The sequence below is a fragment of the Lacerta agilis genome, chromosome 15 (genome assembly GCF_009819535.1).
Source record: "Lacerta agilis isolate rLacAgi1 chromosome 15, rLacAgi1.pri, whole genome shotgun sequence".
Taxonomy (NCBI): Eukaryota; Metazoa; Chordata; class Lepidosauria; order Squamata; family Lacertidae; genus Lacerta; species Lacerta agilis.
In genome coordinates this window covers 1,197,505-1,224,892 of record NC_046326.1, presented here as the reverse complement: position 1 = coordinate 1,224,892, position 27,388 = coordinate 1,197,505, and the positions used below count along the sequence as shown (strand labels likewise).

General features: G+C 46.4%; 1 protein-coding gene across 2 annotated transcripts in view; it reads right to left on the bottom strand.

Annotated features, from left to right (window-relative positions):
- BMP1 (bone morphogenetic protein 1) overlaps positions 1-27,388 on the bottom strand; it is a 155,839-nt gene that overhangs the window by 53,012 nt on the left and 75,439 nt on the right. For both annotated transcript variants that reach the window (XM_033171950.1, XM_033171949.1), the window contains exons 3-6: positions 22,871-23,032; positions 19,618-19,735; positions 17,976-18,154; positions 17,307-17,412 (exon numbers count right to left, since the gene is read on the bottom strand). In XM_033171950.1, coding sequence (XP_033027841.1) covers positions 17,307-17,412; positions 17,976-18,154; positions 19,618-19,735; positions 22,871-23,032 — 565 coding nt within the window. The remainder of the gene's footprint in view (positions 1-17,306; positions 17,413-17,975; positions 18,155-19,617; positions 19,736-22,870; positions 23,033-27,388) is intronic.

The following is a 27,388-nucleotide window of genomic DNA, read 5'->3' as shown; positions in this document are numbered from 1 at the left end:
TTTTTATGGTGGTTAAAGCTTAGTTGAATACTGCAGCCTTGAAAACAAACCAAGAAAATACATGAAAACATAAAGCAAAGGCACAGAAGTATCTCTGCAAGTAATGGGGATGTTTCCATGGAGATGCCAGCTGGAAGGGAAAAGCCTGTGACGTGTAAGATCACCCCCTGCCTTATTTTTGAGCATGCGATGAAAGGGGGTGGAAGAGGCAACAGGCTTATTATGCCAACCATGGACACCACCTGTCAGAATGCCCTGAGGGAGCTGGGAGGAATTCTATGTTTAGGAAGGGGGATGGAGATAGAGACTCTGGGGGAGGCCTCCATCTGAGTGGGACATCCTGCATCTTGTGAGAGTTCCTCATGTAAACAGAAAAGGTCAGGGCCCACCTTTCTTAAGGGAAAGTTCTTATGGGAGATTTAAAAAAATCAGCCAGAAAAGCTCCTTATGCCAAGGACTGTCTGACCTCTACAAAATAAGGAAATTAATTTGGTAAGATAAAGACAAAACAAAAGCTATGGCCAAGGTGGCACACATTCTGCACAGGGTAGCATGGGGGAAGTAAGAAGTCTCGCACCCTGAATGCAGATGGGAAGTGTTGTGTATTGATTCAAGCGTTATCATATCTGTATTACTATTGTCTGTATTCACATTAGGGGAAAGTAACTGTCTTCCTGTTCCAGAAGGAACAGCTACTATTGGTTCATTCAAGTTGCTGCATTTGGATCCTCAGTCTTATTGGTTCCCACCAAAAGGCAGCTTTGTGATTGCTTGAGGTTGTTCCCTCCAAAATTTATCCTTTCTAGCCAGTCTTCTGTCCCTATAAATGTAGCTTCCCTCTCCTCAGTCTCCAGTCTTGTTTGCCTGAATAAAGGGTATTGCATGAAGAAGCTGTCTCCTGCCTGCTATGTCTGAGAGCTGAAATCACTTGCTGAAATCATTATCCCCACGCTACTACAGGAAGGGCTATGGCTGGATGGTACAAGGGGACAGTTCCCCATGGCATCCTCACTTAGAAGGGCCAGGTGGCAGACAACGCAAAGGATGTCCCTGCCTGAAACCCTGGAGAGCCCCTGTCAGTCCAAGGGGCTATACTGATCTAGATGGACAAATCACTGGCCTGCGAGGGCTCCAACTGTAGACCAGCCTATGTGGCATGTAATCCACTGGGAGCAGTCAAGTACAACATTACCTGTTTTGCTAGAGTGGTCATGCAGGGGATGTTGGTCCAGCCAGTTGAACTTCCTGTTACACCCGGCTGGAGCATACTTCCTTTTTGCATGTGACTAGTAGGTGGCCGTGACCTTTCCAGACCTGGTAAAAGGCCAAGTCACGCAGCCACCTCCTTCTCTTCGATCTTCTTTTTCATCCTGCAAACTTCCTGATTCACCTGGATTGTACTGCCGGCTGTCAGCCAGCAGTCTCCCCAGGTTATCTCCCATATGGGATAAACCTGTTTGTACATGTTTGTAACCTTGAGCCTAAACCCTGCCTTCAGGGATCACACTGTGCTCTCCCTGATCGTGAATAAAACTACTTTTTGTTACTTATGAATAAGACTGTTGTGTCTTTATTCTTTTAGGAGGGATTCAAGTGATTTTACCAGGAACATATCCAATCTGGGCAAGCCATATTGAATTGCTTACTGTCTTAAGAGACTCACACGAGTCTGCAACCAGCTTCTTGCTGTGTAAAGGGGGAATGCACTCTGCTGTATAAAGAAACTTGCTAGTGTGAGTTAGGAAGGATTATATTAATCAATATATCCTCTCCTGCCACCCTCAAAATTCCCACAGCCTTGACCAAAGGCGTCATAGACTTTGAAGAAGCACAAACTCAGGACGAAAGGAAGAAATGTGCTAAGAGGAAGGCACGTTTGGCAAATCCTCACCGTGACCAACTCCTGCCTGAAATCCTATGCCCCCACTGTGGAAGGATGTGTGGATCCAGAATTGGCCTCCACAGCAACTTACGGACACACCATTAAGATCATGTTCATAGAAGACAATCTTACTCAGCTATGAGTGATCGCCAGAGAAGAAGGAGACAAATAACCTGAACTGGTATGAGGGTGCTTCTTTTTTTATATATAATTTTCACAATTTATTCTGCTAATGAAAGCTAAGGGGAGGAAGTCAAGGAATTCTACACGGCAGTGAGTCTCCTGATCAGGGCTTCTTCTGAGATTGCACAAAGAAATGCCTGTGTGTAGCCAATTCCCATGAACATAAGAGCTAGACACTTGATTATTTAAAAAAGAAGGTATGCATAGTGATTATTTCCACGTTGGGTACCAAACTCCATTTTGCATGGCCCAGTGCATTTTGACATCTTGAGATAGAAAGCTCACAATAAGCCCACCCTGCACAGTGGTAGAAACAGAACAAACTAAATTAACTGACCGTGTTTTCTTAATGAGACCTGCAACTCTGGCCCCAGGGGGAGTTGGGGGTGGGCTGCATTGCCCTATCCTCGTGTGGCCTACCCTTTACCTGAACTGTCACTGGTCAGCAGGTCAAGGAGAGGGAGGCACAGAGGAAGACCACCAGACCATCTAGTTCAGGCACTAGCTCTTTGGGATTTCAGAAAGGAGTCTCTCCCAGTCCTGCCTGGAAATGCCCTTAGGGGTTGAAGCTGGAACCTCCTGCGCTCAAAGCAGGCCTTCTGCCACTGAGCCATGGTCCTTCCTCAGGCTGTGCTGAGGAGCCAGGCTCCTTGCTCCATCAACTGGCCCCTATCAGGCTACATCAGAGAGATGAAGAAAAGGACTGCAGGACTACTCTACTGGCACCGCCAAGAGACCAGAGACTTTGGGCTCCTTCTCTCCTTTGAGTAGTTACTTCACTATGCCTATTCCAGCGAACAGGCAAACTCTGCTACTAACAGATATCCAACACTAAGGCAGTGGTGAAGGTAGAACTAACCACAGTATAGGATACCATACCATGCGTGGTATTCGACCAACCCCCTTCTGTCACTATAACTTCCCCCCTTTTGCTCCCCCCTAAATCGATTCTGGGGGTTCCCCAAGCCCTCTAGAGCTGATCTGAGGAGGGTGCAGGGCAGACACAGAAAGAGGATTCCACTGTGCAAGTGAAAATCCTTGTGCAAATGGCATGAGTTAGTCAGATACTACGCCATATCTATTAATGGTGTGGCTTTTAAAGGGTATAATATCTCAGTGTCTGGGGGCTAGAGTGAACATTGAAAGCCCTTAACACAACACACAAAACTGAAATGTGTTGTTTTGTTTTTGTTAACTGAGTATCTCTAAAGCTGAGTATCACTCGTGCTATTGTGAAAATTCCAAGAGAAGTAACTGTGTGAGTTTCTTATAGCAAAAATAATAGTCTTGTGGCACCTTAACAACTAATATATTTTATTATGTCACATGTTTTCATGAAATAGAAGCCACTCACTGGAAGCATGGATCTGATATGATGAAGCAGACTCTAGTCCATGAAATCACATGCTGTGATAAATGCTATTAAGGTGCTGCAAGCCTGTCATCTTGCTTGAGTGGCTCTCCTGGGAGAGAGGACCTTCAGCAAAAGAGGTAGCAGGTGCCTCAATGTTTGGGCTCTGGCAGATTTTAGGCCTTTGAAGAGTTTGCACCAATCTTGCAAAGTTTATTCAAGTTTATTCTCCTATCACTGATGATTTAGCCATAGAAAACTTAACAGCGATGGCTATGGCAATTTGGAGAAGTAAGTGAGGACCGTGAAAGAATACGGAGAGGAAAAGCGAGAAAAGAAGGAGAAAAGCTGAGAGTCTGCATGCTGACACAGTTGTGTCTCTCTCTCAATGCACGGGGATTTAGTTGTTAGCCAATAGAACCTTTCCCTTGCCACCCATATTGACCTGTTTTAAGTCTGAAAGAGCTATTTTCACTGGTGACCTACAAGTTTCCATCCTGCTGCCTTAAGTGATTTTCAGGAGTATTTTCCTGGCCTGCTGCACTTAATGTTACACCTTCCTCCACTTGGCAAGGAATCATCTGGCAACTGACCCAGACTGAAAGAAGCAAAGGAATTTCAAAAAGGAGCAAAAGGGAAGACTGACGTAGGAAGGCCCCTACCAGCAGCGCAGAAAATAGTTGCAACTTGCCTCTTCTTCCTGCTGCCTTCCAAATCTCCATCCAGGAAACCAAGTGGGAACAACTCCAGGACAGCACCACCACGAATAAGCATACATGGAGTTTTTGTGTACAATCTTGGAACCTGAGTCGCAAAAGCACCAAGGCTGCTGTTGCCCAGCTGAAAGCTGCTCTCTTGGTTTATCAAGCAGGCTTAAAAATACCAGGCTTGTTTTTGGAAGATGCTTCCCAAAATGGTGGGATTAGGTAAAGTTCTTAGGGAAAGGGCTGACAAATGCAAAAATAACGCAGGGATAGAAGCTCTCCAGACACCACAGCATGCTATTGTCACAGCCCAGAAAGTGTCTGTGTGTAGACAGTGGGTCGCCCTGTGTCATAATTGCAAAACTTCCCATTCATTTTGGGTGCCTCAAGGTTTCACCCCCCACAGACACACTTGGGAGACATTTTGAAGCCTGTGGAGTTTGCAGGCACTGCTTGTTTACCTGCCTTCTCTGAATGAGCCAGCACGGACAGGAGCAAGAAGGAACAGCAGCTTCATTTTGCCTCTCCCTCTCCCCAGAGGGCAAGCAAATGGGCAGCAGGAAGGAGGAGAGAGTCCACTCAAGCAAAAGCAAAGCCAAGCACACCTCACTGAGGGCATCTTCTCTGAAAAAGCTTCCTCAAATCTGGACTCATTGTGGAAAGTACCAGGCTGGAAGCTAGTGCCAGGTCCAGGTCAGGGCTGTCAGTGACCAAATGCAGAGAGAGAGATAGAATGTTCTCCAACTCAGGGTCCTGGAAGACCATCCTTAGAGCTGGAGGCTTGAAGCAGAACTGCAGTAAAGAGAAGATACTCCTCCATCAACTAGGCAAGGGCTGAATTGATCCAAAAGATTCATATCGCCTTCAGTCAGAGTGGTTGATGCTGCAACCTCTTAATTCCTTGGCACGCTGAGGTTCATGGTTCAAGCCCTGGGACCCGTGAAAGCTGGTGTGTCAACCCTGATATAGTTCAATGAATGGATCATGTACCTGTAACTAGAAACAGGCAAACTGGACTCAACCCACCCTGGGATGGCAAGGGGAAAGCTAGACAGGCTGCAGGCAACAGGCTGGCCAGTGATGGGGCAATGCCATCTCAAGGGGGAAACAGCACAGGGGATGGGCCTGCTTGCATCTCCCCTTCTAGGATGCTATGGGGGGGGGGCAAAGGCTGAACCCACATGGAAAGGACAGAAGGACCTTGAGCAAGAGTCAGGGAAGTTAAATTCCCCCAGGGTGAGAGGCTGGGAGAGGAAAGGAAAGGAAAGCTACCAGGAGAGAGCCGAGGCTCTGCCATCTTCTTAGGAGGCCAGGAATTTGCATTTGTTTGCGGCTTCTGTATTTTGGGACACCGTGCTGCTGATTTTTCTTTCCCTTATATTTTATACTGTATTGAGAATCTGTATTTTATTATGTAATTCTTAGTATTTTATTATGTTTATATAATTGTTTTAATTTATATGTTGCACAGGTATTTGGTGATATTTGTGTTGTAGGTTGTAAACTGCATTGTGGTCTTCTGCTGAAGGGTGGTATAGAATAATTACTACTACTACTACTACTACTACTACTGGACTGCAGTTACATAGAAAGGCCTGTAAAAAACTCCCCCCAACTACAGCCCATTGTCAAGAGCCAGGTGCCCTGCCAGAAGAAAGGTTGGCAATGCTAATGATAAAGGACCCCTGAGCTCCAGGGCAAAGAGTTTTGGCACAATAATCATCACAAACTTTCATCAGAAAGACCCAGAGGCATGTCCTGGGCAGCCTGGGTAACCCTGACAGCAATACCAGCCTCAGCATGCTGAACAGCATAAAAATGCTGAGCAAGAGCAAACATTATGTGGGCCACACCCTCCTAGCCTGGGGCCATATGCTTCTGCAGAACATGCAGGAATCCTCATACTTAAAGATTCCCTTGGCAAGCCAACCTTCCCAGGGGAAAAAGTTGACAAGTCCAACTACAACAAAGGGTAATCCAGAGACAACAAGAGGCTCAGGAGACAACAGCATAATTTGATGGCAGGCAAAGGCATGATCAGATGAGCGATAGGGCTGTGGTGTAACAAAGCATGCTCACATCAAGCTGCAGCTGGAGAATGGAAGCCCAGCACCTTTGGCCCCTTCCCAGGAGCCCAGATGCTTTGCTACAGGAGTCAGAGATTATTTACACCTCCTCAACACGCCACTGGCAGGACTGAAAGGACGCAGGCTCCTCCACTGGGCAGACCTAAAAGAGGCAGCTCTGCTCAAGAAAGAAGAGCCTTCTGGCTAATGTACTGCCAAGAAAATGGCTCATACCCCAAGATAAGAATTCATATGCAGGTGCCATCCAAAGAGTAGAAGGCTGCGTTCACATGTGGGGCAAGGAAGCAGATGCAAAGCCACAGGCCTGGACAAACCATGTGGCTTATATCAAACTCCCAAGGAAAGGGTTAACATGTCATCTCCAAGATTACTGAAATCCAAACCCGGGGAATTATTTTCCAGAGAACAATCCTCTATTGACATTTGGGGGAAAGGGCTACAACAACCAGGAAATGACAGCTATGCTTACTCTATAGCTCCCTTCAGCTGGGATTTGAGCTAAAATCCATCCACTCATTCATCAAATTTCCTTCTGCACAGTCACACCATTTGGACAAAAGCTGTGCATTTAATTTGGTTTGCAGTGGAAACTAGTTGACGAGGGCCAGAAGGGTCAGCACTCGCTCTTTTTTTCATTGCGTTGCTTGCTTCTCTTGTTGGTAGCAGAATAATTGGCTTGGGGGGAGGGGAGAGGCAGCAGTGGAGGTTTCTTTTCTTTTTCTTTTTTATTAAATATTTTCCTTGATTTACAAAAGTATGTGCAATGTCTCTCTCTCGTATTTGTTTCCATGTAACATTTTTACAAATCAGTTTCATTTGTTGAGACATTAGGAAGAAAAGGGGGAAAGATGGGTAGGGGTGGGGTGGGGGTGGGGTGGGGTGACGATGATTCTATTTTACTTAATATATGTAGGGTTTGGTGTCAGCGTTGCTTGTGCAGGTTCTCTGCTGTAGGTTTCTAAGCTTTGGCACTGCAGTCAGCCAGAGCATCTTTCACGCATAACTCTGTGAAGAGGTGGGCAGCTGCCCTGCCTTCGGGCAAGGGGGCAATGGGAGAGCCTGGGAAGAGGTACCTAGAGAAAGGAAGAGGAAACATCTCCACCTCCGATGCAGCATCCATTACTACAAGTATTGCTTGTTCTAGTTTTAGAAAACAACTGGCGTGATATTGATTCACTTTGCCCAACTTTTCCAAGACCCTATCCTCTGCTCTTACTTTACCAGTCATTGCTAGGCTAAATAACTCTGCCTACATTTAAATTTATTTCCTTAGTGCTGTTGTAGCCTGCGCTTCCTCATATGTGATCAAGACGCTGTACATGGTTCTCATCCTCCCTCATTTCATAGAATCACAGAATTTTTGAGTTGGGAGGGACCCCAAGGTTCATCTAGTCCTACCCCCTGCAATGCAAACCTCTGCTTAAAAACCTCCAAGGAAGGAGAGTCCACAATCTCCCAATGGAGACTGTTCCATTGTCAAGCAGCTCTTACTGTCAGAAAGCTTTTCTGTATGTTTAGTTGGAATCTCCTTTCTTGTACTTTGAAGCCATTGCCTTGAGTCCTAGATACACTTGTGTCCACAGCATTCCCCTGATCCACCAAGCTTGTAACTTCATTAAAGAGGGAAATGAGATTCATCTGACATAACTTGTTTTTGAGAAACCCATGCTGGGTCTCACTAATCAACAGGGGCTTTATTTCACTTGGATCAAAGACCCAGTTTGGCACACCCACATGCATTTGCATACCCACAAACACACACAGAGGGAGACTGGGAGCCTCAATTGTGCTCTCTGAAGGATTCACCCAGGGCAAAAACAAACAAACAAACAACAGCTAGCCCCCCCCCCCCCAGCTACGGCACTGGTAATCACAGCATCCTTTTCTAAGTGCTCACAGACCAACAGTTTAATTATCTGTTCTAGGACCTTTCCTGGTATTGATGTCAAGTTCACTGGTCAGTCGTTACCTAGGTCTTCTCCCCCCCCCTTTTTGAAGATGGGGGACAACGTCTGCCCACCTCCAGCCTGCAGGGACCTCACCTGATCTCCAAGAATTCTCAAAAATGTAGACAAAGGCTCTGATATTACACCTGCAAGCTCCTTTAGTACCCTTGGAAGCAGCTCGTCAGGTCCTGGAGATTTGAATTCACTTAAAGTAGCTGGGTGTTCTCTTACCACCTCTTTTCTGGTCTTGGGCTGCAGCTCCCTCTTTACATCATTTATTCTGTTATCACCAGGTTGGGCATCACTTTCCTTTTGGGTGAAGACAGAGGCAAAGTATGTTTGAGTAGTTCCGCCTTCTCTCTGTCACCCAATAGCATTTCTCCATCTTCTCCACGCAGAGGACCTAACACTTGCTTGTTCTTCCTCTTGCTTCAGACATAGCTGAAGAAACCTTTTAAAATTATTTTTAACCTCTTATTCTGAGTTTTAGCCAGCCTGACTTCCCCCCTGCAACTGTTGGCTACTCGTCTATACTTCTCCTTTGTGATTTCCCCTTTCTTCCATTTCTTATACATGCCCCTCTTAACTCTCAGCTCATCTGTAAGCTCCTTATGCGGCCACACCGGTTTCCTTAGATGCTTCCCACTTTTCTTTCTCCATTTGGGCCTTCAATATTTCTCCTTTTAGAAACTCCCTTCCATCTTGGACTCTCTTCTCTTCAAGTATTTCTGACCACGGGATCTCACCCAGTAGCTCCTTAAACCTTTTGAAATTGGCCTTTTAAAGTCCAGAGTGCATGTCCAACTACACTCAGCTTCCCCTTGCCTGTGTATCATGAAACCCAGGAGAACATGAACACTTCCTCCCAAGTTTCCAAGTACTTCCACTTTATTGATCAGTTCCTTCCTGTTGGTGAGGACAGGTCAAAGATAGATGATCCCCTTGTTGCTTCTTCCACCTTCTGGAAAATGAAATTGTCAGCAAGGCAATGGAGGAATTTGTTGGACCTTACATTCCTGGCAGAGTTTGAGTTCCAACAGACATCATGGAGACTGAAGTCTCCCATGACTACTATATCATCCAAGTTTTCAGTCTGGCTTGGTGATCTATATAGCAGACCCCCACAATAAGGTCACTGTTGTTCCTCTCTTCTACAATTTTTACCCATATATTTTCAATCTGCTTTCCATGCTCCAGGTCATGGATTTCTTCACAAGTGTACACATCATTTACATATAATGCTACTTCTCCTTCCTTCCGGTTTGGTCTATTCCTTTTGAACAGGTTATACCTCTCAATTCCCACATTCTACTTATGGGTCTCATCCCACCAGGTTTCAGTAATGCCTACTAGGTCATATTTGCCACCCTCTATTAAAAGCTCCATTTCGTCTTGCTTGTTTCCCATTTGTTGTTGTTGTTCAGTCATTCAGTCAGTCGTGTCTGACTCTTTGTGACCCCATGGACCAGAGCACGCCAGGCACGCCTATCCTTCACTGCCTCTCGCAGTTTGGCCAAACTCATGTTAGTAGCTTCGAGAACACTGTCCAACCATCTCATCCTCTGTCGTCCCCTTCTCCTTGTGCCCTCCATCTTTCCCAACACCAGGGTCTTTTCTAGGGAGTCTTCTCTTCTCATGAGGTGGCCAAAGTACTGGAGCCTCAACTTCAGGATCTGTCCTTCTAGTGAGCACTCAGGGCTGATTTCTTTAAGAATGGATAGGTTTGATCTTCTTGCAGTCCATGGGACTCTCAAGAGTCTCCTCCAGCACCATAATTCCCATACTCTGCATATTTGTGTAGAGACAACTGAAACCATGAGTCATTCTCTGCAGCTGCTTCCTTCTTGTAGTTTTTTACCCTTTAGCAGGTGGTACCCTTTAGAGTACCACCTCAGTTTCCTGTGCATCAATGAAACTATTATCCCCAGTACCAGGTGTTCTTCCTTAATCTGTAATGTTTTCCCCTTCCCCTCAGGATCTAGTTTAAAGCTCTCCTGATGAGGTTCGTGAGACTCTTATCAAACACATTCTTGCCAACTGCTATGAGGCATAGCCCATTTTTTGCCAGAAGTCCTTCTTCAAGGAAGCAGAGACCAGGCTTTTTCAGGGGGGACTCAGAGGAACTCAGTTCCAGCACCTCTCAGGTGGGCATCATTGCCATTCTAAGAGAACAAGGGAGGTGTTCACGGTGAGTTCCAGCACCTTTTTTCCTAGAAAAATAGCTGTCAGGGAAGTGTGGTGGAAGGACTCTCCGGATGCTACAGTCCCACCTTGCCAGCAGCACCTCCTCTGGTAGCAAGAGGAGCGGCGAGACGCCCAGCGAGGAGGGACAGAGTTCACAGGGGAAAGGGAGTAGAGGCTCTGGGGATGCAGGAGAGACCCAGCACTCCTTTAGTCCTGAGGGCAATACAGGGGGAACGCAATTTCCGTCGCCCCAAAGACGTTGTGGGGCAGGGGCGTCGCAAGGGGGGGCGGGGGGGCGGTCCGCCCCTAGGTCAAGGGGAGGGGGGGTGACACTTTGGCCGGCCCCTGCCACCCTGCCCCGCCGGGCGGACCCGAACAGGGGGCATGTCGCCTTTTCCCCCTTCCAGCGGCTATTTTTCGGTGGGGGGGGCGATCAGCGAGGGGGGGGTTTGTCAAACTTGTCACCCCCTCCTCGCTGACCACCACCACCCCCCGCCGGAAAAAAACCGCTGGGGGGGCAAGGAAAGGAAGCAGAACAGGCGCGCATTCAAGCGCTTGCTCTGCTTCTTTTTGCCCTTTCCGCCGCTTTTTTCGGCGGGGGGGGGCCGACCAGCGAGGAGGGGGTGTCACGCTTGTCACCCCCTCCTAGCTGACCACCACCCCCCTCCGAAAAAAAAGCCTCGGAAAGGGGGAAATTCCCCCTTTCTGCATACACGTGCACCGTGACGTCATGATGACATCACGACGCACGCGTCGTGCCCCTCCCCCAGGGGGGGTGCCTCTGCGCTGCCGCCGCCCCCAGCAGCGCAAAGGCTAGCTACGCCACTGTTGTGGGGTGAAAAGAAAGGATGGAAGGCGGAGTTTTCGACTTCCGGCGGCGACGCCATCGCGGGCGGTCGTGGGTCGCCTCGGCAGCAAGGCGACCCAGGCCGGCCCGGCGGTTGGAGCCCCGCTACCGCTAAGCGGGGCTCCGGTGGGGCACGGGAAGAGCGTCCCGCGCCCTGGGCTCCCCGGCGGGCCCGTCAAAGCTCCGAACCCTTCCCTCGTTCCCCCTGTAAAGGGGGAGTGGGGGTGAAGGGACAACGGAGCTGGGCCATTAGGGGACATGCCCCAACCGGGTCAGCGAAGCGGCGGCCGCCGCTCGCGACGAGCGTCAATGTTCTCCCTGCAAGGATGGAAATTAAAGAAGCCCGGTGGTTGTGAGTACTGGATTTGATCTGCATTTCGTTTTTAACGATCCGGGAGGTTACATGAAAAGGAAGTCTGCCTCCCTCCCTTCGGTGGATAGAAAATAACTGTTTTAAGAGACTGCTGTTACAACGATGGTTACAAAGTACTTTAATCTTGACAAGTGAGACTGTTTCGATCTCCCTTTGGGGAGCAAGTTAGTGGAGAATATCTCTCTCTAAAGTTGTGCTCTTGGCGCCCTGGCTACAGGGAAAATGGCTGTGAAAGATTGTGACTGAGTGGAAATTTACTGGCACTAAGATGGGAAAGCTCTGAAATTGAAACTGTAATTTGATACCTATGCCCGCTTCTGCCATGCTGGGATTCGTTTTTGAGTTGGTTACGAACTATGGATTGACTGACGATCAAAGGATTACTTTCTTGAGACTGGATCTGCTTAATCAAAAATTGGTGATATTGAACCGGGATATGTCAGAAAAGACACTACCCACAGAGGAGACTTTTCAAGAAATGGCTGCATTGGAAGAGAGCCTTGGCAAAGAGCTGAAAGGGATGATTGAAGAACAGAGTAAAATGGCTTGGCGACTCCGGAAAAAAGAAACGTCCTTTGGGGGTGGCAGACCCAGGACGGGGAAGATTTTTATATCTAACTTTCGAGGTGAGAGCTCGGGAGTGTTGGCGAAAAAATTAATATGTCTACAAACAAAAGAAGAACGGCATTCTGAACCGGAGAAGCTGGAAGAAGAGGATGTGCGTACCCTGATGCTCGATGCAAGGACTGTTATGGACTTTGTCTGGATCTGTGGACTTATAAGGAAAGAGGACATCTCGAGGAGCGGCTCCGGAACAAGACGGGCAAAAATGGACAGAAGGGGGATAGGGTGAACTGTATTAAGGGAAAAGCAAAAATGGATTATGATGGTACCCTGAAGCCGGTGTGTTAAGACTTTAAGCTTTTGAATTAGAAAAGGGATATTTGGATCTTTTTTTATTAGCAGCAGTTTAAGGGAAAGAAGATGTTTGTTATAATTTGTTTTAAGAATAATATGTTAAGATATTGAATTCTGTGATGAATTAATGCGAAGTTACAATATGATTTGATTTTAGTTAAGTTAAGAACTAGAATAAACATTGTAATTTAGAAAATAAGATTTTTAAGAAGAATGTTTTGTGTTAATTTTTTAAAATGTATTTAACTTTTCTTTTTAGAATATGAAGTTATTAAAGTAATATTTGGAATTGGAACCGAAGGAGAATAGGCAGGGGAAGTCAAAATCAAAGATTCGACCAAGATCTTTTTTTTTTAGAAGAAGAAGAACTACCGATATGTTTGTATTTGTTTATTTTTAGTTGGGATGGGTAAGTGTTGGGTTAATGTTGGTGATGGTGTTGGATTGTCTGTTTGTTATGAAAAACTAATAAATTCTTATTTAAAAAAAAGGAAGGCGGAGTTTTCGTATACCGAAACTCTTTCGTTGGGGTCAGAACCAGAAGGGGCCATTCCCGGATTCTGACACCGCTTGATACAGACATGAACTTTTAAGCTCTGCAGAATAAAATCTTTAAAGGAAACAGCCGAGTTCTGGCTGCTTACTCATGAGCAACTAACTGAGAACCTTACAATAGCACTGGTGGAGACCATGATCCAAGAAGCCAAACCCTTCCTTTGCGATACCACCTGCACAGTCAGTGTTTGCCCTCCAGTATTTTCCTCTCTTTCAACAGGAAGGAGTGGTGAAAATACCACCTGTGCCCCAAGGCTCTTCAGCTTCCTGCCCAGAGTCCCTTGTTATACGTTGATGGCTATGATGGCAGCATTATTTGTACCCACATGAATCAGAAGGAAGGAGTAGTGGTCAGTTGGCTTTATAATCTTCACAACAATCCTGTGAGGTAGAATAGGCTGAGAGAGGTTAACTGAGGCCATCTCAATAGGCTTCACGGCTAAGTTGAGATTTGAACCTGGGTCTTGTCAGCTCTAATCCTGCAACAATATTTCCAACTGTGGAATTATTTAGACTCCCCAGGCAAATGTCTCACCTTTGGACAGGCATGGGCAAAAGGATAAGAAATTAGAGGAGAAGGGAGGTAAGCAAGGCCCTCAAGCTCTGCCTGGAACAGGGGCAGCGAGACTGGAGGCTTTGCAGATGTGGTTGGACTACAACTCCCAGCATCCCTGGCCACTGCAATGCTCAGTTTGCAGTACCGTGGTACCTTGGTTTTTGAACATAATCCGTTCCGGAAGACCGTTCGAGTTCTGAAATGTTCAAAAACTGAAAACTCAACAGCCGACAGCTAGGCCTCAGGATCTTGCACTTAGTGGAAGCTGCATTTCCTGTTCAAAAACCGAAATGTTCGTCAACGGAGATGTTCGAAAACCGAGGTACCACTGTATTTCCTTACTGAGGATGGTTTCAAGTTAACCTGGAGGAGAAAGGATCATCCCTGCTAATCCCTGATACAATTCCCCAAGTCCATGCCAATCAAGCTGTCTGACCTATACTAACCCTTCCTACCCCCAATTCACAAACTGACAGGAGGCTAATGTCAGACAGCTGATATTCTGCACAGCAGGCTTCTCACTTTCAGCCTGGGGTCCTGAGAGGGAAATATCCTCTCTTTTACAGGGCTATTTCCCACAATTTTACTTGTGCAAAGACACAACTGGCATTTACTTGCACAAAAGCACAGCCATGTGGACATCAACGCACAGAAAAACAGGCAGAAGTGGTCCACGCCTGAGAGGGAGGCAGAGCGAGCTGCAGGCATTTCACTTGTGCAAAGACTGCCTCCGTCTGCCTTTCCTAAGGCAAACATTTGACCCTGCTCCTGATTCTTAGAGAAATCTGGAGGCTGCCTCCCTGCCGCCAGGCCTCACTAGGAGCCTGCCAAGGCTGTTTCTTTGACAGGGGTGTTGGTGTTGGCCTTGGGACCATCATGTGACGAGCCTTCCTCTATGGCAAAGCATGGACTTGTTCAGTATGACCCTCTGGCACCAGACGGCACGCGGGATGCAAGGCAGGGGTTCCTCTGGGATCCGCGGCGGAATATCCTTGTTTTAAAGTGCGTCAGAGCAGAGTGGCTGAGTCAACAGTTTTTCCTCTTCATTACCCCCGACAGCATCCCCCCCCGCCCCCGCTGCTTGTCCCTCAGTCCCTCCACATGCCCTCTGGCACCAGTGCATTCCCTGCCATATGAATGAGGCAGCTGTTTCTTTCTCTCCCAAGCTCTCCAGCTCTTGCCTGGGCACATGCAGAAGCCCATTCAGCAGTTTTTTCTGTGTCTGGTTGCGCCTGGTCTTAGAAAGACCTACTGTGGTGCTATTCAGAAGCCAGACTAGGAGAGAACAGAACATCAGGGTTCCATGCATGCCTGGCAGCTTGGGCATGGACTCCCCTTCCTATGGCCTCAAAGAAAAGAGACAAAGGGTGAATGAAAGTGGTCTCCTGGCATCTACAGTGTGTGTGAGAGAGAGGGGGGGATGGGATTAACAATCTTGTCATATGGACTTCCTTCTGAGTAATCCCATCATAAACAACACTACACTGCAGGCTGTGTCACCATCACCTGCACCTCTTCCTCTCCTGTCAGCCTGCTTCCTTCTTCTGCTTCTCCCAATTAACACTTTCCTCCCCTCTGGCCACCATTATCTCCAATACAGTGGGGGGGGGATGCTACACAGCCCAGGGTGACAACCTGCCCCTCAAGTTGGGGGAGGGGCTGAGTCCCATCCCAGCAGACATGGGGGGGGGCTGTAGAGGCCTGAGCCCCATCGAGTTGGCAACCCTGCTTCTGATTTGTTTATTTTAAAAAGGAACCAAATACTAAAGGATAAATGCATACCCCAGTTTTTGCAACAGAGGAAGGAATGGCATTCAGAGAGCTAAACAACAAAAATAGTGTACATATCACCAACATATATATAATCTAAAATATGTCAGTTCCCACTTCTCAGTGAGGCAGCAAACCTCCCCTTTGCCTGCACCTCTGTTTTCAGCTGCAGGTAGGGTTTCACCTCAATACTATTTTCCCCCTGCACACAGAAAACAAGCTTGTCAGGGAGAAGGCTAGGCTAGAGTCTTTCTCCTTAATGCCTAATTTTCTCTGGGGTGGGATTTTTCTTGCAGGGGGTGTGGAAATGCATTCAGTCACATGAGCTTCCACCTGCAGTCTAAAGTGGTATAGCCAAGGCTCACTGGAAGGAGGCTAGAGCTAGAGCTCTCTTCCTGGGGGAGGTCATTCAAAGAGGCCATCTGGTTCAGAGGCCAGACCACCCACCCTTGGTCCCCTTGCAGTTCAACCCAGGTTGTTTCCAGACAATCTGTTTACTGAACCTTTACCCTGATTTGTTTGCACAAAGCTTATGGGAAAGTTAGACAATGCCAGGTTAAGTAAGTGTGATTCCCCCACTTTCTGGTGCATTTTCCTGTCGCTTTCCTCACCACAAAAAGTCAGTTGGCTTTCAGCCAAAAATGCCTTTGTCAAGGGCTTTTTAAAAATTATTACCGGTATTACCTGAACCAATCTCAAAAGCTTTTGTTGTCAAAAGAAACCGATAGAGTGAAATCTTGTGGGAGGACCACCTCAGCCCATCCCTTCATATGCTGCAATGTGCGCCAGCATGTTTCTTTTTTGCAAGTTACATGAACACAAGCTGAAACCTCATTGCAACCTGGCTCATAAGCAACCCAAGACAGCCTATTGTAGCTGCTTCTAGCACTAATCATCATTGTTCTTCCGCTGCAGGCTAGAAGCAGAATCACAACTGACTTTCCACACTATTGGGGAACCTGTACTTCTTTGGTATGATCCTCCTCCTAGTCCCTCTTCACACCAGTGGACCATCACACAGCTGCGGGGGGGGGGGGGGGGAGCAGGAAGATGCTGTTCACCTGAGCAGTTATTTGGGGGTGGAGATTTCAGGAGGTGGTGACCAGGAAGGATTCTCCTCATTTTTTTAAAAAAAAAATAGCATTATATGTTACAGCACCATAACCCTCTCTCACTTAAGCAGTGTTTCACAAATATTGTTTTTAATATAGCCAGAAAAGCATTTTAGTGATAATGTAGAGTTTGATTAAAATAATAATAATGAGATTATAAAATGGTGTCCACCCAAAAAGTTTATGGTGAATGTGTGTTGAGCTGTGAGAGGTTCACCTGCCAAATACACCACTGGCCATTTTTTTAAAAAAAACTCCTTTTTTAAAAAACCAACAACAACAACCCAGCAGAGTTCTACTAGGGGCAGCTACACCTGTGGTGAATGTAGTACTCTTCCATCCATCTCAAAAGAGACAAACTTTCTATGGTAAGAAAAAGAAAGCAAGCAGCACTAGGAAAACCTGGGAAAATTACACATGGATCATGTGGAGCCCCTGCAAAATTTGAGTGGGCAAGGCATGGCAAATCCACACTAGAGCTGGCAAATGGCTGTTCTTGGGGACATAAATTAGGGAAAGAGTAGCCGGGGGGGGGGCAGATAGGAGCCATCAGAACAAGGGCTAAACTTTAGGCCCCCAAACAGCTGGAGTCACTCCCGAGAATGGTTCAGATATAGATTTCCTACTCTTGATGAAAAGGGTTGACTTAGGTATTAACTTCTGGTGCCCAGTCCCTCTCAGCCTCTTGGGCTCATTCTGAGGCTTGCGAATGAAACCAGGAAACCTTTCCCCCAGGGTGTGGCCTTCACCTGAAAGAAGAGCCAGGTGCGCCTGCGCCTGTGTGCCAATGCATATGGGCTGAATGAATGTAAAAAGTCATAGCATCTTGGACTCTCACTTGGAGAAGGTGTTCCTGGCATAGTGCATTATGCTGTCAAAATCGTACGTCTCTCCCAAAGACTCCACCTCTTCATACTCCATCTTCAAGAAGTTATACTCCTGCCCTGCGGAAACAGCAGGAGGTAGAAGCATGAGAAAAGCAGACTAGGCTAAGCTGTGCATGGAGCAAATATCTGTCTCTCATGTATTAGCATCTCCCAGGTCTCCAGCTGTAGCGATTAGAGCAGCTCCTTGGCTTAGGCTGCTCAATGATGCTGACAGCTATATGCTTCACTGTTTTTGACTCTGTACGAGTTCAGCAGTGAAATTTGAGCTACACATTCGCCAGCCTGTCCCGGGCTCTGCCATTTTCTGAGTTTGTCCAATGTGCTGGGCAGAGTGCTCTCAGAAGGAGAATATGTAAGCAGTGCATAGGTAGATACAGTATATATATATATATATTTATGGGCAATATGGGGCAAAAAAGCAGCAGAGAAGGAGAACGCTGGTCAGATGACAAGGTGAGTCATGAATGGATGAAGAAAGAACACTGGGACTAAGGACAGAACTCCCATGTTCCGCCAGACAAGCATCTTTTGCCGGACTGCTCATGCTCATGCTTGCTTTACATTTCTTTGCTTTGTTGGGATGAAGACTAGAAGAACAGGGAGAAAATGGGCGCTTTTACCTGGTTGGATGTTTTCACGGATAATGGACACATGCTCATCTCTGTCTGGGCGTGTGTGCTCATGCCAGAAACCAATGACATGGCCCAGCTCATGCACCACAATGCCAAACTTGTCACAGTTTTTCCCAATGGAGATGGCCTGTGGTCCTCCTCCTCTGCGCCCCACATAGGAACAGCACCTGTGAGGAGAACAAGAAAGTGCCAAATTCACTTGCAAATAGGCCAAGAACGTCTCAGCAAGAAACACGAGTACAAACTTCTTTGCTTTTTCCACCATGAGAAGGAGAAGGGTCATTAGAAGGTAAAATCGAGCTCCTTTCCCTTCCCCGGAAGAAGGAAGAACCGGAATGAGGGAAAGACATGCTGCTGGGGACTGATCCACGTGACTGCAGAAGATCCCCAGGTGTGCATGGCTAAGAACCCTTGAACACTGCTGTAGGAAGAAGCACCTATGCCTGACTTGATCCTGTCCATTTCTAAAAAGGGTCGACAGCAAAGCAGCAGTGATCAACTTGAGGCCTGGCACATCTCTCCAAGGAAACAGGCATCAACTGGCAGCAGGCAGGCAAGAAAGAAAGAAAGAGATGGCCCTGAGACAATGAACTGCCTCCAGCCTACATCCTCCTTTTATGGTAGACAGGGCACAGAACAAGCAAATGAGAGAAAGCAACATGTTGCAAATCCATGAAGTTTTGACAGGTGGGAGAAAGACTGCCTTTTAAAAGGTTAAGAAATCAATGAGGCTGTGTCTGGCAGCACCCCTGCCTTTCTGGAACCTTTGCGACACTCTCTTGAAGACTTCCTTTTTAAAAAGTGCCTGTACGTTAAATACAAGACCCTAACCTCAGAGCACCTCTTCCATTTTTTCAAACCCAGCAGTGACTAATGCTTGCTGATGGTTGAAGGAATGAGGTCACATTTGGACAGAAAATGTGATCCAGGTGTTTAAGTGTAACTACTTTATGTATTTATTAAAATTTACAGGTATATACTGCTTTGATGGTAAAACAACAACCCTCAAAGTGGTTTACAGAAAGAGAATTCTCTTTCTCTTCTGCAACCTGTGTTGAAGTGTCAAATTAAAATCTGTTCCATTTAATGGCCTGGACTAAGATATGATCCACAGAACAATTTTTTATTGCCTTAGGAGACCTCCCAAAATTTAATCAAAGGCCACATTCACAAGTAACAGTCTTTAACAGCTACATGGACTAGTTTCCAAAAGGGGGAGCGAAGCGTCAAGACCACACGTGGCCTCTCTCCTCTTGCTGCAAGGACTTCTTCTGCCAGGCTCAGTTTCACTTTCAAAGAACTTCACCTTAGTGTGAACCAAGGATTCTGTCTTACAACCAAGCAATGGTTAGCTTCAAAACAAGCTCCCTTCAAAACATGGTTTATGAATCTGGCTTGTTTAACCAACCATCATTTTTCAGGATTCTTTTAAAGCAAAAATAAATTCAGGAGAAGTACTCCCAACCATGCATAAGGAGAGGGGAAAGCACAAGCTCCTTTGTATAATGCTAAACCAACCAATGAACCCAGCCAATGCGCTGTAAAATGTACAAGCCCACAGATGGACCTGTCTTCAAAGGATGTTTGAGCATTAGAGCTAACCCATACTTTAACAGTATCTTTGGCTTACCCACAAGGTCTATAGGTAAACACAATGTAGCTGTCTTCATCATTCCGTTCCAAGAAGGTGACACAGGTGTGCTTCTCCCAGTGGCGCATGGCCTGCCGAAAGACGGCTCGTTGGCTGCCTACAGGAAACAGAGAGAGGCCTGAAGCTGACTAGAGAGGGAAGATGTCTCTGAGCTGTGTGAGCAATTGAACAATTGTCAAGATGAGCATGTGGAGTATATGAGACAGCATATAACAACTGCAATGGTGCTGTGGGAGGAAGTGCAGGTCTTAACGAGAGCGGAGCAGAACTCAGAACTGCTCTCTAGCATCTGAACAGGAAAGGACGAGGTCACATCACCAGATTCAGGAATAGAGGGGGCAGGTCTCAGAGGGGACTTAGCCATGTTCCCCACGAGATGGAAAGAAAACTGCCCATGCTGTTTGTTGGCAGAGCCATAGATATTACGGTAATGATTTCAGAACTGCAGACATTGTAGGCCGTGCAGATGCTTCTGTTGAGATGCAGAGATGACATAACCTGGATGCGAGTGTCAGTGATGGTTTGCTAATTTCTGAGTCCAGAAGGAAGCTACCAATAAAAACAAATTAACGAACAAATATAAAATATATGACCTATTTGCCAGAGAACCCCTAATTTTGGAGTTTGTCTTGCTGGTTGCCACATATGATGCTTAACCTTAGAAGCTAGAAAAATGATCACAATCCAGTTTTCAGAGATTCTAAGTATAGGCTTTAACATTTAATGGAAATCTAAATTTGTCTGTATCTGGTTTTTTTTAAAAGAGAGACTAAGATGAGTGAATTAAAAAATGAGTTGAATTTGGCCCAGTGCAGAGAGGTGTCCGTCTTGGCAGTGGAGTGCAGCAGGAAGGGAGTTTTCTCTTGTCCCTAATGCATTGTATGTTCACGTGGAACTTGGTGTTAAATATTCATAGATGGCTTTAATTTAAAAACATTTGATTTATTTATTTTAGATCTGATGGTATTGATTGGCATGTTGTTGCTGTCACCGTTGTTTTAAATCACTTTTTATCCATCTTGGCTTGGTAGCCACTCTGTTGGTATGAAAGTGGCTGATGAAAACTCCGAACTCAGCTTCACTCTTACTAGCTTGCAGGCCTGACTTAAACAGAGGATTGAGCTTCCAAGGCATAAGAGCAAGCCCTGGTTAACTGGACAATAAATGTCTTACTTCATAGCCTGGAATTTAGCAACAGAACATCCAAGTACTTTTTGTTCAGATCACTAAGGAGATGAGGCAATTGGGTTACAACTAACAGCGAACCAAAACAGAGCAACAGCTATCAACATGAAGCTGCTCAACATGATGTCCATACTTGAACCTAGAATCTAGATCACTGTTTCTCAAGCCTGGGACTCCAGGTGTTGTTAGATTACAATTCCCATCATCCCTAGCTAGCAGGGCCAGTGGCCAGGGATGATGGGAGTTGTAGGCTGGATCTAGACACATCAAAGAAGCATTTCAGTTTAAAGTCTTGTAAATTTAAACAAGGAAAAGAGGTAGAGAACGAGACTCCATGTCACCATCTGGTGGCACAATGTTATATCAAACATACAATGCATATACCGGTAAATGGCTTTTTCTTTACCAGTCTAGCTGAGATGTAGTCCAACAACAGTTGGAGACCCATGTTTGAGAATGGTCTAGACAGGTAAGGGTCCATTGTGGCCTCAAGCTGCCTCAGATGGCCTCACCTACATCACCTGCTTTCCCTTTCAGTGGTTCAGCTTGGAGCTGGGCAATGAGTGGAAGGAGAACAGGTAAATACTCAGGGGTGCCCTTAAAGGCTCATAACTGGAGAACCCCGATTTCTGGAGTTAGGCCTGCTGAGGTTTTTTGCATTCAATATGCAGCACACTGAGTTCCTGGAGGAGGGAAAACTGGGAGAAGGGTCCATAAGCTCTGCAAAACCTCTCCTACTAGCAGCATTCTTTTCCCTACAGCACATAACATTGAAGGGTTTCTGGCAAGAATGGAGGACTACGGTTCTCAGAGACTTGCACTGGCACATTCTTACTAATCCAGTTTGTTGAGAATTGATTACTCAGTTAAGGTATGTGGAAATTATTTATTTTAATGCAATCTCAATTGCCTAAATCATTAAGATAATCAGATATCTGAATACAGATTGACATGGGATCTACAGACTGAAGTATGTGGCATTTCTACTAGAATTCAGACACAGGGGATTTCCCTTGCATATTCCTTTGTAGTGGCATGTACACAATGCATGCTGAGTGCTGAGTTCAGGTGTCTTCTTGTGCACACACAACATAATCCCCAAGTCATCCTTATTCCATGCTACTTAATCGATCAAAAGCACATTCTCCTAGGATGGTTATAATCCATTTTGTACCAAGAATGCTCTTCTCAAGCTGCCTACATGTGTACACAGAAGGTACTTTCTCCAGCCCCACTGATTGGGTCACCCCCCTTCAACATGTTTAACTTGTCTATGAATGAAATACCGTAGGCAAAATAGGAAGATTAGGTGCCTCTGTATACCAATATATGTCCTCCTTATATCAGTATATCAACCCATCAGTTCCCAGCCCCTCTCTTTCAAAAAAGTGCACAAATTACTACTACTACTACTACTACTACTACTACTACTACTACTAAGGCCTGTTGAAACAGTAATTGAGAGGAGGGGAGTAAATAACACAGTTGTACATGGATTTGAAAAACATGTCCACCTGCACATAGTTTCTGCTTTTGGATGATGCTATCACACAGAGGTTGTTATCACAACCACAAACTGCAATATATAAAAGCAGACTGTGAAAAAACAGCCCCTTTGGGTTTGAAAGGATAAATGCTACACAGCCTAGGTCTCTAAAGACATAATGTGGCATAGCTCTTAAGTCTAGTACAGCCTTTCCTAGTGTGGTGCCCCCAGCTGGCTGGAACTGACAGGAGTTATTGTTCCACCAGCTGGACGGGACCAGGTTAGGGAAGCCTGGTGGAGTACCGTATGTCTTGGTATATGAACATTAACCTGAGAGTATGAGGTTCTCTCCTGAAATGTAAGAGAAGCCAGTTAGTCTATTTTTCATGTTCTGTTTCAGGCGGAATAGTAGGCTTCACAAAAGATGCAGTGCAGAGCAATCTGGCAATCTCTCCACAATATCTCTGTCTCACCGGAATCATGCTATAAGCCTAGCAGTTTGCTCTTCTGCATCTCTGCATTTTAGGGGAGAATCACAGTTCCACAATGTGTAAAACTTACCACTGAAATTTCCGCTGATCACATAAGGAATGACTCCATCTGGCCACACCCGCTCAAGGCGGGATGTGGCGGCCCGGCGGCTTCGAGGCTGCCCCCGCCCGTGCTTCCACCGCCTTCTCTGCTGCCTCCCGGGTCTCATGCTGGTGCTGTTTGAACTGTTCCCTTTGATGGAGACAATAAAGAGGTTCATGAGCACAGCTCTTTCCCATTTCGTGCAGGGAGAATCCCTCACCCAACTTTCGTTCATTGACTTCAGGGCAGAATTGGCACTCAAGCCCCAAGAGAAAGATAAGCTTGAGTGACCTCCCCATTCCCCCCAAGTAGCTGCCTGGGTTTTATTTTTTATTTATTTTTAAAATACTATTTATTAAGTTTTCCAAGTTAACAATCCAATAAAGGCCACATTAAAGACATTCCGAATTATAAAATAATCAAACAGTCCAAATATTAAGCCAAATCATAAATCTTTGTTTGACTTCCCATGCTCTGAGGTCAGAGGATTGCCATCATCTCACATTTGCGCTGCTTTCTTAATTAGTCCAGGTGGTTCCCATAAATCAATCTGATGTTAATCCTTCGTTCGATTTCACAGTCTCTGAGTCCAGCAAGCAAGTTATATCAAAACAGTATGTTTCTGTGTGGGTGTTTATTTTCCTCTGTGTCTTTCACTTTCACTTCTTCATGCCAGTTGTTATCCAATACAACATGTCCCAAAATGGAGGAAATCTGGCTTTCTGCCAATTGTTTCAGGCATATGTCCAAACCTTTCCGTTTCATCTCATACCAGAACAGATAAGCCTGTACTTTAGCTAGAAGCCTCAATTCCCATCTTCCGCTCTTAACGGTCCATCAGAATGAACTGCAAGTTCGTAAATCTTTTCCACACAGTTAATAACTCACTCAGAGCATGCCCGTTAATTAAGTCCGAATTGTCAACTTTAAAAACAGGAGTTTGTTTGCTCATGGCGGCGACTTTGGAAAGTTGCCAAAGAGATGCACAGTGTTTTCCACCCAGTGCCCCCTGTCCCCTCATACCTCCTGGATTGGGGGCAGGTGTTGGGCGATCTGTGGGTGAAGCTTGTCACGGAACTGCGGGAAGAGAGGCTGGAAACAGGGAAGGGCTTTGGGAAAGGAGAGGTTGCGCTGTTAGGCAACGATGAGGGGGAAGAGGATTTTGAGGGGTTTCCAGAATCAGAGGGGGGCGATAGAGACTTCTGACAGTTGTTTGAATCCAGCGACGAAGAAGGAGAAGACTTTGTAGGGTTCCGCCTCTCACCTTTCAACAGGGGTGCCTCTGGAGAAGGGGAGGACTTAGAGGGAGAGGTGAATGAGCACCACCCTCATACGTCTAGCATGGATGAAGGAGGGCCTATTCCCTCGGCCATGGAAAGGCGGGGGTTAAAGTGAAAAGAACAGCGGAAAAGGACTGCCTTTCCCAGGTTGCTTTGCTGGCGAAAGAACTGGAAGCGGCCATTCCCGGTATCTGTCAGCAATGATTCCGACGTGTAACGAGAAGCTCTGAACTGTACATATGTATATACAATAAAATCCTGTATATAAAGCTGGAGGAGCAGCTGTCTTTCCTTGTGGGGAGCACCCTAGCCTCGTCACAAAGCTGCTCCCCCCCCGGCCCTTGGGGGGGGGGGTTGGGAGGATGATTACTCCTATCTCGTCCTCAAAATACCCCATGCGAAACGGCAGAGATGTAATCAACAGCAAGCCAACCATGGCAAGCCAAACCGGAAGTCTCAATGGCTGCCTGGATTTTAAGTGCATTGAACTGCTTTGCTGCTGCTTTTGTTAAGATGCAGATCTCAGTTAACCATGATGTAAGTCCTATTGAGTGAAAGAAACCACTAACCTTCTCACTACTTGTTCACCCTCCTTTCCCTCTGGCCCAGAAAAAAAGTGATGCGTGCAGACAGTAGATGATGCCACTTGCTTGCTCATTGGTTCTCTGTCTGGCAAACAGTGATGAGGAAGATGAGCATCAGCAAGCGCTGTGGCTTATGGCAAAGAGTAACTAGACCCACAAGGGGGGGGGGGTCATGGTGGGAGTCCTGGAGAGTGTCTTGCCAAAGGGCCCACCAAAACTTGGAGCTGGCATTCCTTATCAACCAATAGTCTAATGCCATTTTTCATGTGTCTAAAGGCCCCTGCTGCCTGCCAAGATAGGCTGCGACACTAGATTAAAGATTGGGCTGTTATTTCATATCAATCAGTGAACTTCAGTCTTCCCCTCCGAGTTCATTTTCTCTCCTACTTCTCTTTACCCCCCTCAGAATCCCGCTTTTTGCTTTCTCCTCATTCACCTGGGACACTCCTTTTTTTCAAATTGGTTTTCAGGGGGCAAGACAAGATGTGCGACTACTTACCAACTGAGTGGAGAGTTTTGTTTTTTTAAGTACACAGCAGGCAAGCCTTCTCAACCCCAAACAAGATCTGGAAGCTGGTGAGGAATGGGAGGCTTTAACAATTAGCCCCCAATGTGGTTAGATCTGAGTTCCCTGCTGCCCTCCCTCCCTGCAATTTGCACCAGGAGCAAAGCCTTTCAAATGCAAATAGCAGGTTTAGGGGCTCAGGTTCAAGCTGGGACTGCAGAGGTGTGAGGGAGATTTAAAGCCCATCCCTTCACCAGGGTCGCAATCCAAAATGGGGTCCCCACACCTGCTATTTATGCAAACAAGCTTGAATGGTGCCACATCTACTGGTAGTTTGCCCCACAGGCTCCTGCCTCTTCTCTTAGGGTTTTCTGTTTGCTCTGCTCAACCAGCCACTGCTAGGGAGGCCTTTCACTGCCCAGCCCCTCTGTGACAGAAAGGCAGGCAAGCCAATCATTGCCCAAAGCTTCTTGAGCATCACTGCTTCTGCCACCACCACCACCAAGTCTCTTAGTAATTTATCAGATAGCTAGTGACATCACAACTCTTACCACACAAATTGAATCCTATGCATTTTCTTAAACCACTCTTTGTCCAAAAATGCTGACTCCTTGGTCTGTCTTTATAAAGCCCTTTTCAATTTTGGGGGGTTAGGTATTTATTGTGGCCTTCAGGAGAGCAGCAAAGTAGGTATGAAGCCATGGAAAACCCAGGTGGCAGAAGGCAGGTTGGTTGCTATTCTTAAATTGTTTTGCCTGCTGTCATGTCAAGAAAACAGGCCATTGCATCTTTTTCTTCTAGTGGATGGAATTAAGGCAGCTGCAAGACATGGCTAGTTTATTCAGATGCAATGCATATTTGACTGTGAAAAAGCAGTCGTCGTCCCCCCCCCCCACAAGCTTTGGCTGGGTTTGTTAACGCAAGAGCAGAAGAAGTGCAAGGGTTTATGCCAAGATCTTTGTCTCCAAATTGTCTGGAATGCTCTCTATCAGTCAAGCTGCCACCACAGCCTATAGAAAGCCTATTACCTGGCAGGAGAAGAAGAAGAAGAGTTTGGATTTGGTATCCCGCTTTGCCACTACCCGAAGGAGTCTCAAAGCGGCTCACATTCTCCTTTCCCTTCCTCCCCCACAACAAACACCCTGTGAGGTGAGTGGGGCTGAGAGACTTCAGAGAAGTGTGACTAGCCCAAGGTCACCCAGCAGCTGCATGTGGAGGAGCGGGGACACGAACCCGGTTCCCCAGATTACGAGTCTGCCGCTCTTAACCACTACACCACTACCTCAAAGGCCCAGGGAGGAGGGCCCAGTGATCTGACAAGGAGAAAGTCAAAGCTAGGCTTTGTACATGCCACACATGAGCAAGGAGTACCCAAGGCCTCCCTGCACACCTCACAACACGAACCAGGTCCTTTTCACTGCCCCTTTGCCATGAAAAGTGGGGCTGGGTGATGGGGAGGGCCCAATCTGCACCAGAAAGGACACAATGCCCACGGAGGCCTCGAGGTCACATTTTGGTCCTCCCAAATGAGGACAAAATAGTGAGTTACCAACCAACATTCCAAGTCAAATAACAAAATCCAGGTGTGCCAGATTTGGCTGAAACTCTGGGCACTTTCTTCAGATACATTCCAAAATTCTGGGGACTTAAAAACAAACCCCAATACCTGAATATCCTATGTTTTTAGTGGGCAATTTAGTTGGAATTAAATAATGTTGCAGCCTATATAACATACTCCAGTCTTTCATCCCTTTCTCTTGAGGAGATTATCCCACAGTTAAACAAATGTCACTGCCAAGGAGATTTCATTTAAAAAACCACCCAGGGTAATAAATCTTCCAATCATTCCCTCTCTGCTAAAGAAATGTAGACAGTTCCATGGGTGTTCTTGAGGATGGCTGAGAAGCAGGCCCATGTGAACCCAGTTACCTTTGTCCTGTGCCTGATGAACCTGGATCCTGTCAATATTATCCATGGACCTCAGCCAGGCCGGCTGCAGCCTCTTCCAGGCTCTCCCAAAGTAACAGCAGCTGAGCTAACAGTGGTCTCCTGACCCTTGACTTTCAACAGAAGCATGATGAATATAATGCAATCCTATAACACTTGGTTTATCTTTGCTGCACTGACTTTCCTCATC